The 17,010-nt window shown below is 38.2% G+C and overlaps 1 protein-coding gene across 2 annotated transcripts in view; it reads left to right on the top strand.

The window, feature by feature from the left end:
- PTPRB (protein tyrosine phosphatase receptor type B) overlaps window positions 1-17,010 on the top strand; it is a 110,303-nt gene that overhangs the window by 35,451 nt on the left and 57,842 nt on the right. For both annotated transcript variants that reach the window (XM_059683630.1, XM_059683631.1), the window contains 5 exons: window positions 3,919-4,194; window positions 5,086-5,343; window positions 7,173-7,436; window positions 9,132-9,401; window positions 12,645-12,905. In XM_059683630.1, the coding sequence (XP_059539613.1) occupies window positions 3,919-4,194; window positions 5,086-5,343; window positions 7,173-7,436; window positions 9,132-9,401; window positions 12,645-12,905 (1,329 nt within the window). The remainder of the gene's footprint in view (window positions 1-3,918; window positions 4,195-5,085; window positions 5,344-7,172; window positions 7,437-9,131; window positions 9,402-12,644; window positions 12,906-17,010) is intronic.

The following is a 17,010-nucleotide window of genomic DNA, read 5'->3' as shown; positions in this document are numbered from 1 at the left end:
GGGGGGTGTCCCCTCAGCCTGGCCTGCGCCCTTTCACAGTCTGGAACCCCTCGGTGAACATCCCTCTTGCAGTCCAGGACCCCTCGCTCCTTACCGCCAGCCCGCTCGCTGCTCCTTAGCACCGAAGCGGAGGCAGGAGAGGCTCCCGTCACAGCTCCTGCGTTGAGCGTCTGCCTCCTGGTGGTCAGTGTGCATCATAGCAACTGGTTGTTCTGGTCGTTCCTCCCTAGTGATCCCTTAGGCTTTTATTATTTATATAGATAATACTTCACTGGTTATCGTGTATGAGAGTGTTGGATGGAAAACCAGAAAGGCTATACTGCACACCTATGTGCATTGATACCTCTAGCCATCAGCATAAATTACATAAATTAAGTGGGGTTTCTAATTACATACAACTTATAAATCCAGAAGATTACAGACATATAACTAAATTTCCAAATAGCATTTTAAAAATCTCCCTATTTACATACATTATATATGAAATTAGCATCCTGGATGGAAGCATCTAATTTGTTTCAAATAAAATATTGAAAACTTTTTTTTAATACAGCAGAGTTTTCATTGGGCTTAGCTTGAGATGCCTGAAAACTAACTTTGCCGCATGCACAGCAATAGTGGACAGCTGCCAGCAAAGGGCTTTATCACGGCATAAACGGGGTTTTAAGTGTTTGTTTCCAGTGCAGGTTCTCGCAGCCCAGGCACTTCCCAGTCTCATTGTTCCTTTGTTCTAGCGGATGTACAAAGGATTGGCTGTTTTGTTTTCTGGCTCAGAGAGATTAGATAAAGTCTGCATTTTTGAACTTCACCCTCTAGGCACGGAACCTAAAATTCATTTTCTGGAGCTCCTATTTTGCAGATTATATATGTTTAGATTATACTGCACATAACATCATTTTCTTTGGCCTTTAAATGGCTGGGTTGTAGACATTGATGACGGTACAGTATTAATCTCATTGGAACTATCACTGGAAAGCAGCTGTCCCTCTCACCCTTGTCCCTAAAATGCCTCTTCAGCAAAAATGTGTCATCTCGGTTGGCTGTGACAAGGCTGTTCTTGAGTTTTGTTGGCTATTAGAATCTTATGGTCGTGAAATACCATCCTTGCCAGATAATAAGAAAACTTTCTGTGAGGGATAATTATGTTCTTTGCTTTTATTATGATGTCCTTAATTATAGGCTATTATCTAAGATAAACATAATATTGCCAGGAATAAAAAAAAACAAACTGTTTTTCCTCCAGAGCTTTTAAATGTGAACCACCTTGGGAATTTTTTATTTTATATTAAGGGTTAGAGAGTTATTTCATGGGAATAAATTGATAAGATTTTTCTCAAGGTTAGTTTTAATGAAGAGAGCAACTAAGGCTTTTATCACTTTGGTTTAAAAAAATTGTATTCCACTTTTGCCTTCATTTTATCAGTTATTCAGAGGAATTTTTTTTAAGAAGTGCTCACATTTGTTCTTATTTATTTACTAGGGGCCCAGTGCACGAATTCGTGCACCTTGAAAGGAACTGTGGGCCGCGAGGCTGCAGTGGGCACAGGGGTGGGTCTCGGCCCATTCTCTGTGCCCCTGCCCAGCCCCTTCCGCCACAGCCCTCGGTCCCCTGTCTACCGGCGGCCCTGCTCCCATGTCATAGTGACCGGTTGTTTGGTTGTTCAGTTGTTCTGCCGTTTGGTCTATTTGCATATTAGGGTTTTATAGAGAGAGATTTTTTGTTAATCCTCACCTGAGGATAGTTTTCCATTGATTTTTAGAGCGAGTGGGAGGGAGAGAGAGAGAGAGAGACAGAAACATTGGTTCTGTCATGAGAGAAACACATTGATTGGTTGCCTTTGTACATGCTCCAACCAGGGCCGGAGCCTGCAACTGAGGTACATGCCCTTGACTGGAATCAAACCTGGGGCCCTTCAGCCCGCAGGCTGACACTCTTTCTACTGAGCCAAAACCGCTAGGGCCAGAGGAATTTTTTTATGACCAAGTAGACAGAGTAAATTTATATCACTGAGTGCCCATTGTATGCCAGGTAAAATCTTCTCTGTATTTTGTTACTACTGAAAACCCCAAGAATGCAGGTACTATAATTATATTCCCCAGACAGATGGGAGAAGGGAGGCTTAGACAGACGAAGTTACTTGCCCAAAGTCTTATGACCGATACACGATGAAACTGAGATTTGAACTGAGTTCCTTCTGACTCCAAAGCCCACGCTCTCTGCTACTACAACCCCCTGCTTCTATGACAAGATCTTCTCCTGATTATAGAAGTAACAATAATACTAACTAACGCTGAACACTTACTATGTACAGGTACAGTTTTTAGTGCTCCAGATAAAATACTCAAGTTAATCTTCATAGCAATTCTACTGAAATGATAGTAGTATCATCGGCATTGCATAGATGAGACATCTGAGGGACAGGGAGGCTCAGGAATTGCCCGGAGTACACAGCTACAGAGCAGGGGAGCCGGGTGCAAGCCCAGGTCATCAGTTAGAGCCTACACTCTCAGGTGAACCTGTGCTGGGATGGGGTGTAAACTACACAATCTTGTCCTCCAAGCTCACCCTTGCTTTTCTGGCTCTTAAAGTTACTGCTGCCTCAGCTAACATGTATATTATTGTTAATTGATGATGTTATAAACTCTTGTGTGGTTTATTTAATTTTTGCAGTATGATGTGCTCATATAAATCATAGCCAAAAACATAAACACATTATATAGATGACAGGCTAAATATAGTCTATGAATGGTGTCTCTAGGTTACCCATAGATAGTCTTATGAACTCTCTGATCATAAATGCCTTTTGAATACAGAGTAAGATTAGCTTGGTCCTGTTTGTATTAATATTAGTGTCACAAACAAGCACCATTTAAAAATATATACTGTTCTACGAACATTGTAGAATTCCTGTAGTCATTTTGTGGGAAAACTATAATTTGCCAAGAGATAGATAAGAACTGAGATCTCTGTAGCCATGCCACTAAAATATCTGACCTGACTATTGAAATCTAGTTTTCCCTATCTTAATCCCACTTTCTAGACCAAGAAGCATGTGGAATTTCTGAAAATTACTCATATGTGAATGTCTCTCAATGTTTCTACTCCCTGCATTCAGGACAGGGAGAGTCTCGTTTCTCAAATGGTCTCTCCGCTCACTAAACACTGTTGACTTAGTTGCTAACCTGGAGACATGCTGTTCATTCTATTTCGAGTTCCATCGCGAATATTTGATACATGGGAAATGGGCCTTTGCAAACTGACCCAGGCTTTGAGAGTTGAAGCTAAGTGAACAGCTGGGTGCAGAATAACCCATTTCCACCTACTCTGGGGGCCTCAGTAGCTCCAATATGTCCCAGAACTCAAATTTTGAAAATTTAGTGACATAGGAAATCTCAGCTATTGAGAGAATTCATTTTGGTGAGCAAACCTAGCCTAGGCTCATAATCAGGCCTATATCTTTTGTGGGTTTCTGATATCTAAAACAACCAGAAGTTAGCTATACTTAGCCATGAAAACCCACCACCTTAAAAAGAAAAATTTGAGTACAGCTTTCAAAATTATTTCTTAATGTCTGTATTTTCTGTTGATTTTCATAATTTATCCAGACATAGCCTGGATGTTTGTCAATGTTTGAAAAGTGCTGAACTTGCAAGCCAAAGACAGTATCACCTTACTTGGAATTCCAAACTCAGAATTGTCTCAACCAAAAAGTTTTATTAGAAGAAGGAGTTTATATGACTAGTAGCTGAGTGGGTTTCTTTTTTTAAATTAAATGGTAAGTTCGGAAGTGGAGTAAAATGCTGGTTTGTTCATGGGCAACAGATGTTTTAAGAACAATGAATCTGGATTATAGCAAAGTAAGCATGTTTTGCAGGAGTCTTCATGCCACCTTCTCTTTCTCGGTTTTTGCCTTGCAGACCCTTTGCCTCCTGCTAGGTTTGAGATCAGTAAAGAGAAGACTACTTCAACCAGCCTGCACGTTGGGTGGACTCCTTCTTCCGGAAGAGTCACCTGGTATGAGGTGCAGTTACTCGATGGTCACCAAACGATGCAGGAGGCCCAAATTCAGGAGAGTACTTCATGGAATGAATATGCATTTTCTAACCTTACTGCTGGTAGTAAATACAATATTGCCATCACAGCTGTTTCTGGAAATAAACGGTCCTCTACAATTCATATCAATGGATCAACAGGTAAGATTACAGGTAGTTGGGTAATTAATAGTCTATGATCCTTTCACATTGTATTAAGTTTAAGAAATGGAAGTAAGAATGCTCCCACATCAAAGATAGGTACACAATACATACATACATACATACATACATACATACATACATACATACAACATGCAACAATGTTGTGTGATAGAATGGAAAGACTAGACCGAAAATAAGGAGGTGTGGCTGTGCTGCTAACTTGCTGGGTTATTTTGAACACATCATGGCATTTCTCTGGGTCTAGAGTTTTCTCCAAAATAACGAAGTGTTTCCTAATGGCCCTTCTAACTCAAATCTTAGACAACAACATTTTCCGAGTTTGTGCCATAAAACTAATTTGTTAACTGTTTTCCTCCTTTGTATATTCTTCTCATCACATCAAGTCATGATGTTTTCTAAAGATCCCCATGCTTGGAACAAGTCTTTGCTGGCACCCAGACACCCTAAGATCAATAATATCTCACCATCTCCTTCCACACGGGGCTATCTTTCTTATCATTCACTCTCGCCTCGTTTTCTCTCCTGCTTTATTGATCTCTTTCCATTTTTCCTCTCCTTTAGTTCTTTACTTTTTCTTTTTCCCTTTGCTGCAATGCCACATCATACTTCATGGGCAAAACTACAGAATCACTATATGAAGCTGGAGAGACAAACAGATAAACTATGATGTAGCTATAGGCTGTGGACTTTGAAAAGAGCATGAATCTAGGTTCTGGTGAAATCTCAAAAGTGCTGTTTTCATTACTTACCACACAAGTTAGATGTACAGAGAAACATAAATGAATGTGCAATTTTGAATTAAATGCGTCTATGTCTTCTACAAGGAAGTTATGAATGACACTTTGCAAATGCATTTTATCCCATTAGTGCCATCCCCGGTGAAAGATATTGGTATTTCAGCAAAAACGAATTCTCTCCTGATTTCCTGGTCCCATGGCTCTGGAAATGTGGAAAGATACCAGCTGATACTAATGGATAAAGGGATCCTAGTTCATAACGTTGTTGTGGACAAATATGCTACTTCCTACACTTTTCATGGACTGACATCTGGCCACCTCTACAACCTCACCATTGTAACTGAGGCTTCAGGGCTGCAAAACCGAAAGTGGAAACTGGCCAGGACGAGTAAGTGCCCCAGCTAGCTGAACAAGAATGATGTGCAAATCAAGGAAATGTTTAATAAACAAGGCTTATGATTGACTAGAATAATGATAATATAGGACGAGTTGAAATTCATATGTCATAGAAGGCCCTTAATATGTATCCACTTTTCTGATTAGAAAAAGAGGAGTTCCCTTTATTCTAAAGTATAGACTAGCCCTTGGCAGCATTCTGAAGTAGCAGGTTAATAACTGATAGAGTCCCAGCTTCTCATTTCAGTATGCCAATCTCCCTTCTCTTAAACAGGATGCCACTGCCTTTGTGACTTCACTCACCATCAACCAGGGTACTTTTCTCAGCACTACGTGAAGACCCACTCCTGTGAAACAGCCATTTCCCCAAAGCTCTGCCCAACAAAACATGCCCTGAGACCCAGAACCCCAGGACCTGTCTCACACCCTAATATAGCCCGATAAACTGATGTGCGCTGTTTTAATGAATAATTCACACACACACACACACACACACACACACACACACACACACACACACTAATTCATTCATTCAATATTGTTTGGGTGTGAACTGTATGTTAGGCATTGAGAATATAACAACACCCAAAAGAGACAGAGACTTTGCCCTCATGGAACTTACATTTTAGTAGATTCTAATCTTCTAATGAGTTCATAAATACAATCTCTTGGGAAAGTATCTGACTTTAACATAAACTCAGATATGTAGTGCCTTAAAAATGATTCTAATGATGAGAGTTTCTGGAACTTTCAGAGGCCTGTGGGAATGTACTTGGATACCATACATTTACATATACCTTTCATATCACATCTCAAAGATGTAGAGACATTCCCAACAAAGATATACCATATACCTTAAGAATTGTTTATGTATATCAAGAGCAAATTACGCTTCTAACTGATTTTTCAAAATCATTCTTTTAATGAAGTGTTGTTAATTTATATTATGCCATTAACGAAGCCCCAAAATACAGCATGAGCAAGAGGTAGAAAACTTATTCACCAAAATATCTCTCCTTTGTGATCATTTTCCATTGATGAAATAATGACAAAACTTTTTTTATTTTTTTTGAGGAGGAGGAGTAGAAGGAGAACAAGATATAATTTTAATTTCGGGATCAGTGAGTCATTGACACGACTCTTAAGCTTTAATTTTATCATCCTTTAAAATGAAAATAAAGTATTTTTAGCACACAAAATTTTGTTTTAGCCAATCAGTTGACCAATCTATTATGTACTTGCTATTATTAGACACATAAAGAGGGGGAGAAATTAGGCAGATGACGACCTCTTGACCAAGTGCTCATTTACCAATAGGACCCCTAGGCTCAGTGAGATGGGCAGAGCTGCCCAGGGCCGCCCAGCCAACTCAACTCAGTCGGAGCCAGAATTCAAACTCCTACTGCCACATTGGTGCTCTTTCCACCAGCCAGATAGCCTTTCTTTGGTTTTGCAGTATTGTATTTGCCTCATGAAGATGTCATTTTCTTCTGTGCAGGGAGTGTGGCTTATCAAGATTAAAATTCAGGTCAGCCCTAGCTGGTTTGGCTCAGTGGATAGAGCGTCGGCCTGCGGACCAAAGGGTCCCAGGTTCAATTCCTGTCAAAGGCACATGCCCGGGGTTGCAGGCTCGATCCCCAGTAGGAGGCATGCAGGAGGCAGTCAATTAATGATTCTCATCATTGATGTTTCTATCTCTTTCTCCCTCTCCTTTCTTCTCTGAAATCAATAAAAATATATTTAAAAAAATAAAAATAAAATTCAGGTCAAAATTTGGTAAGCTATCGTAGTTAAAGTCACTTATCCTTTCTTCCTAATTAGCCCCCACAGGAGTCTCAAATCTGAAGGTGACAAATGATGGCACTTTGACCTCCCTAAAAGTCAAGTGGCAGAGACCTCCTGGAAATGTGGATTCCTACAACATCACGCTGTCTCACCAAGGGACCATCACAGACTCCAGAACATTAGCACCCCAGGTTACAGAAACCCAATTTAAAGGCTTAACCCCTGGACGACTTTATCAAGTTACCATCAGCTGTGTCTCTGGCGAATTGTCTGCTCAGAAGATGGCAGTGGGCAGAACAGGTGAGGCTGGCCCCAGAATATTTCTTGGTTGCTCAAATCAGTCTCTGATCCATCTTAGAAGAGGAGAAGGAAAACTCCTTCCCTAACCTGGGGAAGTATATTATGTAGACCAATTATGTAGACTCTACATAATTGAGGGTGTCTGTGGTCAGGCCCCACATACAGAGTAAAGCAGAGGGTTAATTGCATTTATCTGAGTTATTTAAGCAAATGTGTTTGGATCGATTCCTGCCTGATTTACATAACTGGCTCTGCCCTGTGCTATTTCACATCACACCACTTAAGTAGCAAAAATGCATTCGCATTGATACTAATAAATGAAATATTTCTAATCAGCATTTATAGTAAGGGCCAGTTAGCACTTAACCATATTTTTACTAAATTATTTTATTAATTTAAGTCACCAAACATTTACCCAGTGCCTTCTATGTGTAAATTATTGTAGCATGAGCTTTGGGATTTGTTAAAATGGCAGGGTTCAGCAAACTGTATCCTTCTGCCAAATATAGCCTATAACCTGTTTTTGTATAGCCCCACGCTGAGTGGTTATTACATTTTTAAGGGTTTACAAAAAACACAGAAAGAAAAATACGAGACAAAGACCATAATGGTCCGCAAAGCCTGAAATATTTACTTGCTGACCCCTTGTTCTTAAGGAAGTTATGTTCTAATCACGCAAATGTAGAACATACCCACACAAAATAAAAATACTGCAGTACATTTTAATAATGGTAATTTTGTTGCTATTTCCATGTGTCAGGCACTGACTTTATGCCATTATTTCATTTAGTTCTCACAAGAAAGGTCCTATTATTATCACAGTTTTACAGATAACTTGTCCATAGTCATCAGCCAGTAAATAGTGTGGCTGGAGTTGAAATCAGGCTGTCTGATTCCAGAGTCCATTCTCTGTGTTGTTAGAGACCCCAAGTAGGAACCATATGTCCAGAGAGACTAGAGAACAAACATTTCTTTCAGAAGAGCAGTAAAGACTTCCTGAAGAGAAATAAGGGAAGGGGATTTGAGGTGGGAGGGATGACATAAGCAAAGGCAGAAGAGTCCAGGAGACTTACAGTCTGCAGAGCAAGCTCCTGGAGGCCAGCATTGGAGAGGGTGGGGCAGGAGGGAGAGGCTGCGGGAGGAGTCAGGAGACTGGAAGGATATGGAGGCGTATTGTGGTAGAGAACTGCAAATGCCACACCAAGGACTTGGTTTGTTCTGCAGTTAATGGAGAGACCGTGAATGTTTTTGAGCAAAGGAAAAAAATCAGAGCTGTATTGCAAGATTAGTGTTTTTCAACTGAAAGAGGAATATTTTATGACCACAACATGCAGTCTTTTCAAAAAAAATGCCATATCCATCAATGTCGCGGTCATTAGATGCAACATCAATATTGTCTCTAGAACTGGTGTGCAAACAGTGTTCATATTAGTAGGTTATTAATGAACAGTGTTGCAGAAGATCGCATTACTGATATACTACTAAAGTGAGTCGGTCATACATTTCTGGAGTGTCAACTGTCTTCATAGTGAGGAAAGAAAACACTCATTTGCAATCCACGAACATCAGGTGGGGATAGAAATGGTATGAGTTGCAGATATTAGGTCTCCTATCTCCTGTTGCCCATGAAGAGTGAATAAGTATCCTTATTTCTGGTTTTCAGTGTCTCCTTTTTGACATCATTTCACCATTTAGTTCCAGAGAAAGTTGGGCACCTGGAGGCAAACAGCAATGGTTCCGTGAGGTCCCTCGTAGTGAGCTGGTCGCCCCCTGCTGGAGACTGGGAGCAGTATCGCATCCTGCTCTTCAATGATTCCTTGGTGCTGCTCAACATCACCGTGGGAAAGGAAGAGACACATTATGTCATAGATGACATAGGGCTCATACCGGGAAGACAGTATGAGGCAGAAGTCACTGTTGAGAGTGGAAATCTGAAGAACTCTAAGCGTTGCCAAGGCAGGACAGGTAAGCAAGTATCAAGGTGCTAATGACTGATGGAATTTTAATTTGGTCCCTTTACCAAGTAACCCAGGTAGCTGTCAATGTCATTTTCTGACTTTTAGATGTTACATATTTTCAGACTGAAATAGGGTTACTAATGTTTAATTTTGTCAAATAAGGACATTAGAAATCCCTTCCACTAGTAACACTATTATTTTATACAGTCATGAGCCGCATAACAACATTTTGGTCAGTGACGAACAGCATATACAACAGTGGTCTCAGAAGATTATAATGAAGCTAAAAAGTCCTATGACCTAGTGGTGTCATAAACATTGTGACATCACAGCTCAATGCATTACTCACATGTTTGCAGTAATGCTGGTGTAACAAACCTGCTCTGCTAGTCATGTCAAAGCATAGCATATACCATTATGTGCAGTACATGCTACTTGATAATAAAAGACTGTGTTACTGATGTATATATTTACTACTATGTTACTGACTTGTATATTGATTATACTGTTACCGATTTGTATATTTGTATATCATTACATAGTGTGAACATTATTTTAGAGTGCACTCTTTCTACTTATTAAAAAAAAAAGGTTGCTGTAAAACAGTATGTCATAGTACAGCAGAAGCAGCCTCAAACATCTCATGTTTACTGTATTATTTGTTCTGTGCTTAATTTAATCTTGTGTTGTTTTGTTCATATGCCTCCTAAGTGTATAAAATCCACTGCTAATGTTGCCAGTAAGAGGCCACATAGAGAGACTGACCTGGAAATGAAATTGAAGTGATTAAGGACTGCGAAGGTGGAAAATCAGTGATGGTTATTGCTCTTCAGTCAGGCATGTCCCATTCCACCATAGCTATCATCCTGAAGAACAAGAATAAGGTGATGGAAGCTGTTAAAGGATCTGTTCCATTGAAAGAGGCAAGACTCACAAAAATTTGAGAAGGGCCTATATCAGACATGGAGAAACTTCTAATGACCTGGATGGAAGACCAGACACAGAAGCATATCTCTTTTAGCACCATGACAGTCATGGCCAAAGGAAAATGTCTGTTTGCAACGTTGGAAGAAAAGGCTGGACCCGACTATGATGTTGAATTTCCTGCTAGCTCTGTGTGATTTAAACGATTCAAGAATCATTATTCATTACATAATGTGCATGTAACTGGTGAGTCTACGAGTGCCAATGTGAAGGTAGAAGCATCTTTGGAAACTCTAGATAAGCTGATTGTGGAGGAAATTACTTTCCAAACCAAATATTCAATAAAAATGAAACCTCCCTATTCTGGAAACAGATATCTAAAAGGACTTTTATCCATAAGGAGGCCAAGTCAGTGCCAGGTTTCAAGGCTTTTCAGGACTATGATTCTTCCATGGGAACAATGTTGCAGGCTACAAATTGAAAACCCTTTGTGATCTGGCACAGTGAGAGTCACGGGACCTTCAAGCATACCAATAGGCACACACTGCCAGTGTGCATCCTCTTCCAGAATGCCTTCCTGAATTGCTATGTCTGGAGAATAACATACCTTTCAAGATTTTGCTTATTGTTGGTAATGCTTCTGGATATCTTCCTTTTATTGGTGATCTTCTTCCCATATCAACACCACCTCTTTGATCCAACGAATAGACCAAGGAGTCACAGGAGCTTTGAAGGGCCTGGGGAGGACTCCCCCACCCCCCTCCCCCCACCCCCGCCCCGGCTACTGCTGTAGCTGAGGAAGACACTGAGAAAACACCGATGCAATTCTTGAAGGACTCAACATCTATGTCTTCATCAAGAACCTTGCTTCGGCTTGGGGTGATACCACCAAGGAGTGTATGAATGGCATCTGAAAGAAGAAATTCAAGAGGTTTGTCCATGACTTCAGAGGATTTGCCAAGGGTGAGGAGGTTGTAAAAATCAACAAAGCTGTGTTTGAGGTGGCAATCAGCTTTAACCTGGGCGTGGACGAGGATGCCGTTGAGCTCTCAGAGGTGCTTCCTGAGGAAGTGACTAATGAGTTATTGGAACTGGAGCAGGAACACAGAGATGAAGGAGTAAGAAAAAAGGAAACCAGGAGAAGAAAGAGAACCCCCAAGTAAATTCACAGCGAATGGTTTAACAGAAGCCTTGCCAACCTCAACAAGCTCTTACAAAGTTTGAAAGCATGGACCCCAACATCGAAAAGTTTTCATTAATAGAGAGGAATGTTCATGGTACGTTGTCTGCTTGCAAGCAAATCTGTGATGAAAAAAAGAAACAAATCAAGCAAATTACCATGTACGTATTTCTGAAAGGAGGGACACTTCTTCAAGTAGAGACTCAGGCTGGTCCTTCAAGAGGGATTCTAGAAGAAGGCATTGTTACCACAGGAGATGACAGAAAATGTCTTTGGTGGGCAGAAAATTCACAATATAATTTTGCACACTTGATTCTGTTTTATGGATTAGCACTTTACTCTTCACAATGTCTCCTAGAAGTCTTAATAATAAAAAGTGGAAGAAATTTCAGTTATTTGGATATTTGAAGTCTTTAATCAAATATTATTATTATTATTATTATTATTATTAGTTACCAGCTTTATTATTATTATTCTCCCTTTCATGAACACATCAGTGTTCCTACCTTCTAAATGAAGGGGAAAATCACTTTGTCTTTCCAAGCTAGGGAGGCAACAGACACTCCTAGTCCTCCCAAAGTACTCAAACATGGATCTCCCTCTGTGGTTTTGTGGATGACAAGATCCAATGAAATATTTTCATATCATAGCATACATATGAAGACATAAGCACTCATAAAGTATTATGTGGCCAAAAATGAGAGACCCCATATTTTCCAATAGTATTATTTAAAATCCTTATTTCTGTTTGTTATATAAAGAAATATCTTGTGATGAGTTTTCATTTTTTCATAAGCATTCAGAAAAGAAATGCTGAATTGGAATACTTCTGTGGATGGGAGAAAACAGCTCTAAAGAATATGTGAGTTGCCGAAACCGGTTTGGCTCAGTGGATAGAGCGTCGGCCTGCGGACTGAAAGGTCCCAGGTTCGATTCCGGTCAAGGGCATGTACCTGGGTTGCGGGCATATCCCCAGTAGGAGATGTGCAGGAGGCAGCTGATCGATGTTTCTCTCTCATCGATGTTTCTGACTCTATCTCTCTCCCTTCCTCTCTGTAAAAAATCAATAAAATATATATTAAAAAAAAAAGAATATGAGTGTTTCTGAGTCAGTCAGTGACCCAAGTCTCCATTGCTTTTCCTCAGTCCCCATGGCTGTTCTCCAGCTTCGTGTCAAACATGCCAATGAAACCTCACTGGGCATCATGTGGCAGACCCCTGTTGCAGAATGGGAAAAATACATCATTTCACTAGCGGACAGAAACCTCTTGCTCATCCACAAGTCACTCCCCAAAGAAGCCAAAGAATTCACTTTTACTGACCTGGTGCCTGGACGAAAATACATAGCTACTGTCACCAGTATTAGTGGAGACTTAAAAAATTCATCTTCAACGAAAGGAAGAACAGGTAATATCTTTATAAACTTTAGGCTTTAGAAGTATCCTGTCTGCTGAATTGTCTAACACTCAACTTATAAATGTTCACTAAATGCCTTTTATGTACTGGGAATTGATTTATGGATCCTTTCTGGGTTTTTGTTTTTTTATTTTTACTAATTTCAGCTCTTGTCTTTAATAGTTCCGTGTTTTGTTTTACTTTGAGCTTATTTTGCTAAAATTAAAACAGAGCAGAGAACAACATTTCCAACAAGTTTTGCTGCAAAGGAAAGCAGAGAAATAGGGCAGCATCTGAAAGAGAAAGTATGTTTGAAAGGAGGATTATTTTTTAATGATAGAATAAAGGACAACATATTTTAGAAGAAAGAGGAATGGTGAGGCTATACAGAGAGAGGGAAGAATTGTTGCAATTATTCTATGAATAAGCAAGAAGTATTGGGTTCTATAGCACCAGTGAAAAAATAGGCTTTGGAAATGACATGAGTAGTAAAACTTGAGAGTCAAATGGGAGAAAGAGAGTATATGGGTGCAGATACAGTAAATAGATGTAGTGGTAGCAGTTATCTTTTGATAACTCTCATTTTCTAAGTGAAATAGGAAGCAAGGTCATCATCAAAGACATCCCTTTCCAATTTATATACTATTGCTGTTCTGTATTTTATTTCTCTCTTCTTTTTTTAACCCCACAAAAAAATGTAATTATTGTATCCTTGGGTTGACCCACCAATTTACCAAATTTTTCTTCATCTTTTCCTCCTGTATCTCAAATTCCATCTTGTATTACGTTTCTTCATCTTAGAGAACATTCTTCAAATTTCTTTACCGAGATGTTTACTGACAAACTCTGTACACTTTTGTTTTTCTGGGTATGTCTTTATATAGTTCTAAACTTTGAAAAATATTTTCCCTGGGTTATAATTTTGCTGAAAGTTATTTTCTTTCAGTACATTAAAGATATTATTTGAGTCTTTCTGAAATTCATTGTTGACATTAAAAAGTTAGCTGTCAATCTAATTTTTATTTCTCTATGTGTAATCTGTTTTCTATGATTGCTTTTAAGATCTGCTCTTGGCCTTTGGTGTTCTGCTGTTCACAGTAATGATCTAAGTACAGACTTTTTGTTTATCCTTGCTTAAGATTATTGGGATTTCTGTATTTGCAGATTAGTATCTTTCATCAATCCTGGAAATTCTCATCTATTAACTCTCTAATATTGCTTTTGCCTCTTCTCCATTCCCCCTCTGTGTCTCCTACTAGTATTCTAGAATATTATATATATATATATATATATATATATATATATATATATATATATATATACTGGTATTTTAGAATATTATTTTTTTTCATGTACTTGCTTTCTGGGCTGTAATCTGGTTAATTTCCTCAGCTCTTTGTTTTAGTTCATTAATTCTTTCTGTGTTTCTTTCTAAACTATTTTTAAGTCAATCCATTAAGTTTTAATAATTGGTATGTTTTTCACTTTTAAACATTTTCTTTGATTCTCTTTAGTCATATTTCCATTCTCTTCCTTTATTGCTACTTATTAACACTTTTTATTTTACATTTTATATCTGATAATTATTTGAAATCTTCAGAAGTGCACTTCTGTTGCCTATTGGGTTTGTTGCCTTTTGCTCATGGCACTTTACTTCCTTAAATATTTGTGACTTTTTTACTGTAAACTCACATACCTTAGGATTTTATTCTGTGGGAACTCTTTGATGCCTTGTTTGAAAATTGGTTTCAAAAAGAACTTTCTTTTCATTTGATTCTTTCAGGTACACAGGACTACTATCAACCCAGACCTATTTTAATCTAAATTGTTACCTTGAGATTTTTTGATCATCCAGGTCTTATGAATTTAAGTTGCAAGTTTACTGACGCTGTCTTGAGGTTATGAATTCTCAGAGGAAAATTTTTCTTTTCCATCCACTGTTAAGGAGGTTGGGGTGATGTGGAGAGTAAAAAGGGAATATTTATTTTATTTACACTTAGAATGCAGTATTTCAAGATTCTAATGTTACTTACAAAGTTCCTCAGCCTGGGAAAGTCCTACACTTTGTCTCCTATTTTGTAGATCCTACAAAGCTATAAAGTCAAAGCTTAAATGTATGTTTAAAACATGACTTCAGGATGAAAGTCTACTTCAGTTAGCCAGTTACCTCTTTATAACTTACTTTTAGGTCTCTGAGAATTCCTTACATTCTTGACAACTCATTTATGCATTTACATCTTTGTGTTTTATTCACTACATGTAGTTGTGTTGATTGGGGGTGGGGGGGGGGTCATCATCCTGTCAGAAATGGAAGTCCAAGACATTGTTTTAGACTTAGAATCATTTTAATTAAACCTACCACTGCCCTAGCTGGCTTGGCTCAGTGGATAGAGCATCAGCCTGTGGACTGAAGGGTCCCAGGTTTGATTCTGGCCAAGGGCACATGCCTGGGTTGTGGGCTCGATCCCCAGTAGTGGGTGTGCAGGAGGCAGCCAATCAATGATTCTCTCTCATCATTGATGTTTCTATCTCTCGCTCCTCCCTTCCTCTCTGAAATCAATAAATATATTTAAAAAATAAATAAATAAATAAACCTACCACTTATAGTGCTGGATCATATGGTAAGTATATGTTTAACTTTGTAAGCAACTGTTTTCCAATGTGGTTGTAAAATTTTACAGCCCCACTAACAATGTATGAGATTTCCAGTTCCTCCTTATCCTCAGCAGATGTTTTTTAAAAAATGTTAACCATTCTAATAAGTATGTAGTGATATCTCATTTTTCAATTTGCCTTTCCCTGATAACTAATGGTTTTGAGCATCTTTTCATAAGCTTATTTACCATCCATTTATCTTCTTTGGGGAAGAAGATATTTTCAAATATTTTGTCCATGTTTATTTCTTATAATTGAGTTTTGAGAATTCTTTATTCCAGATATAAGCCCATTATCAGAAATATGCATTGAAATGTTCTCCCCCAGTCTGTGGTTTGTCTTTTCATTAATTTATTAGTGTATTTTACAGAGTATACATTTTTTATTTTCGTCTAATTTATAAGGTTTTTTTAATAGATCATGCTTTTGATATCATATCTAAGAAATTTTTGCTTTGCTTAACATAAAGTCACAAAGATTTTCTCCTAAAAGTTTTTATAGTTTTAGGTTTTAAATTTAGATATGTAATTTCTTTTGAGTTAAATTTTATATGTGTGGGAGATACGGGTCAATGTTTAATTTTTTGCATATGAACATCTAATAATTTCAGCCCTATTTATTAAAAGACTGTCTTTTTTCTACTTAATTGCCCTTGAATCTCTGTAAAAAATCAATTGACTATACATGTGTTGTTCTATTTCTGGACTCTCAATTCTGTTCTATTGATCTATGTGTCTGTCCTTTTGCCAGTATCACACTGTCTTCATTACTGTCGCTTTCTAGTAAGTCTTGACATTAGATGATGTTAGTCCTCCATTCTTGTTCTTCTTTTTCAAAATTGTTTTGACATATTAATTCCTTTGCTTTACACATGAAATTTGGAATTAAAATGGGATTTTCTGATCATGTATATTAATGTTTTTTCCAGCTTTATTGAAAAATAATTGGTATACATTACTAAGTTTATGGCATATAGTGTGATGGATTGATTTACATGTATTATGAAGTGTTTACCACAATAAGTTCAGCTAACATCCATCTTCTTCTGTAGATACAATACAAAGGAAAAATATATTCTCCTTGTGATGAGAACTCATAGAATTTACTCTCATCAAACTTCCTATATATTATATAGCAGTGTTAGCTATCGCATTCATATTGTATTTTCCTAGTATTTGTTTATCTTGTAACTGGAAATTTGTACCTTTTGACCATCTTTGTCCAAAATAATATTGTTCAATAAATATGTTTGTATCTGAATCCAAAAGTCAAAGAATCCTGAGAAGAGTTGTGCCAGGGTCAATTGCTTTGATTATCATAATTCAGGGAAGAGGCACAGAGAAGATGTATGTTGATTAAGTGCCAACTTCAAGATTTGTGTGAAAGATTTGTCAATGGATAGACTAGAAATCACAGTAGGTACCAATTAGGAAAAGAGCTCAGGTTCACAGGTTAGACAGAT

Source organism: Myotis daubentonii, chromosome 2, assembly GCF_963259705.1.
Source record: "Myotis daubentonii chromosome 2, mMyoDau2.1, whole genome shotgun sequence".
Taxonomy (NCBI): domain Eukaryota; kingdom Metazoa; phylum Chordata; class Mammalia; order Chiroptera; family Vespertilionidae; genus Myotis; species Myotis daubentonii.
This window is presented reverse-complemented; position numbering and strand designations above follow the sequence as displayed.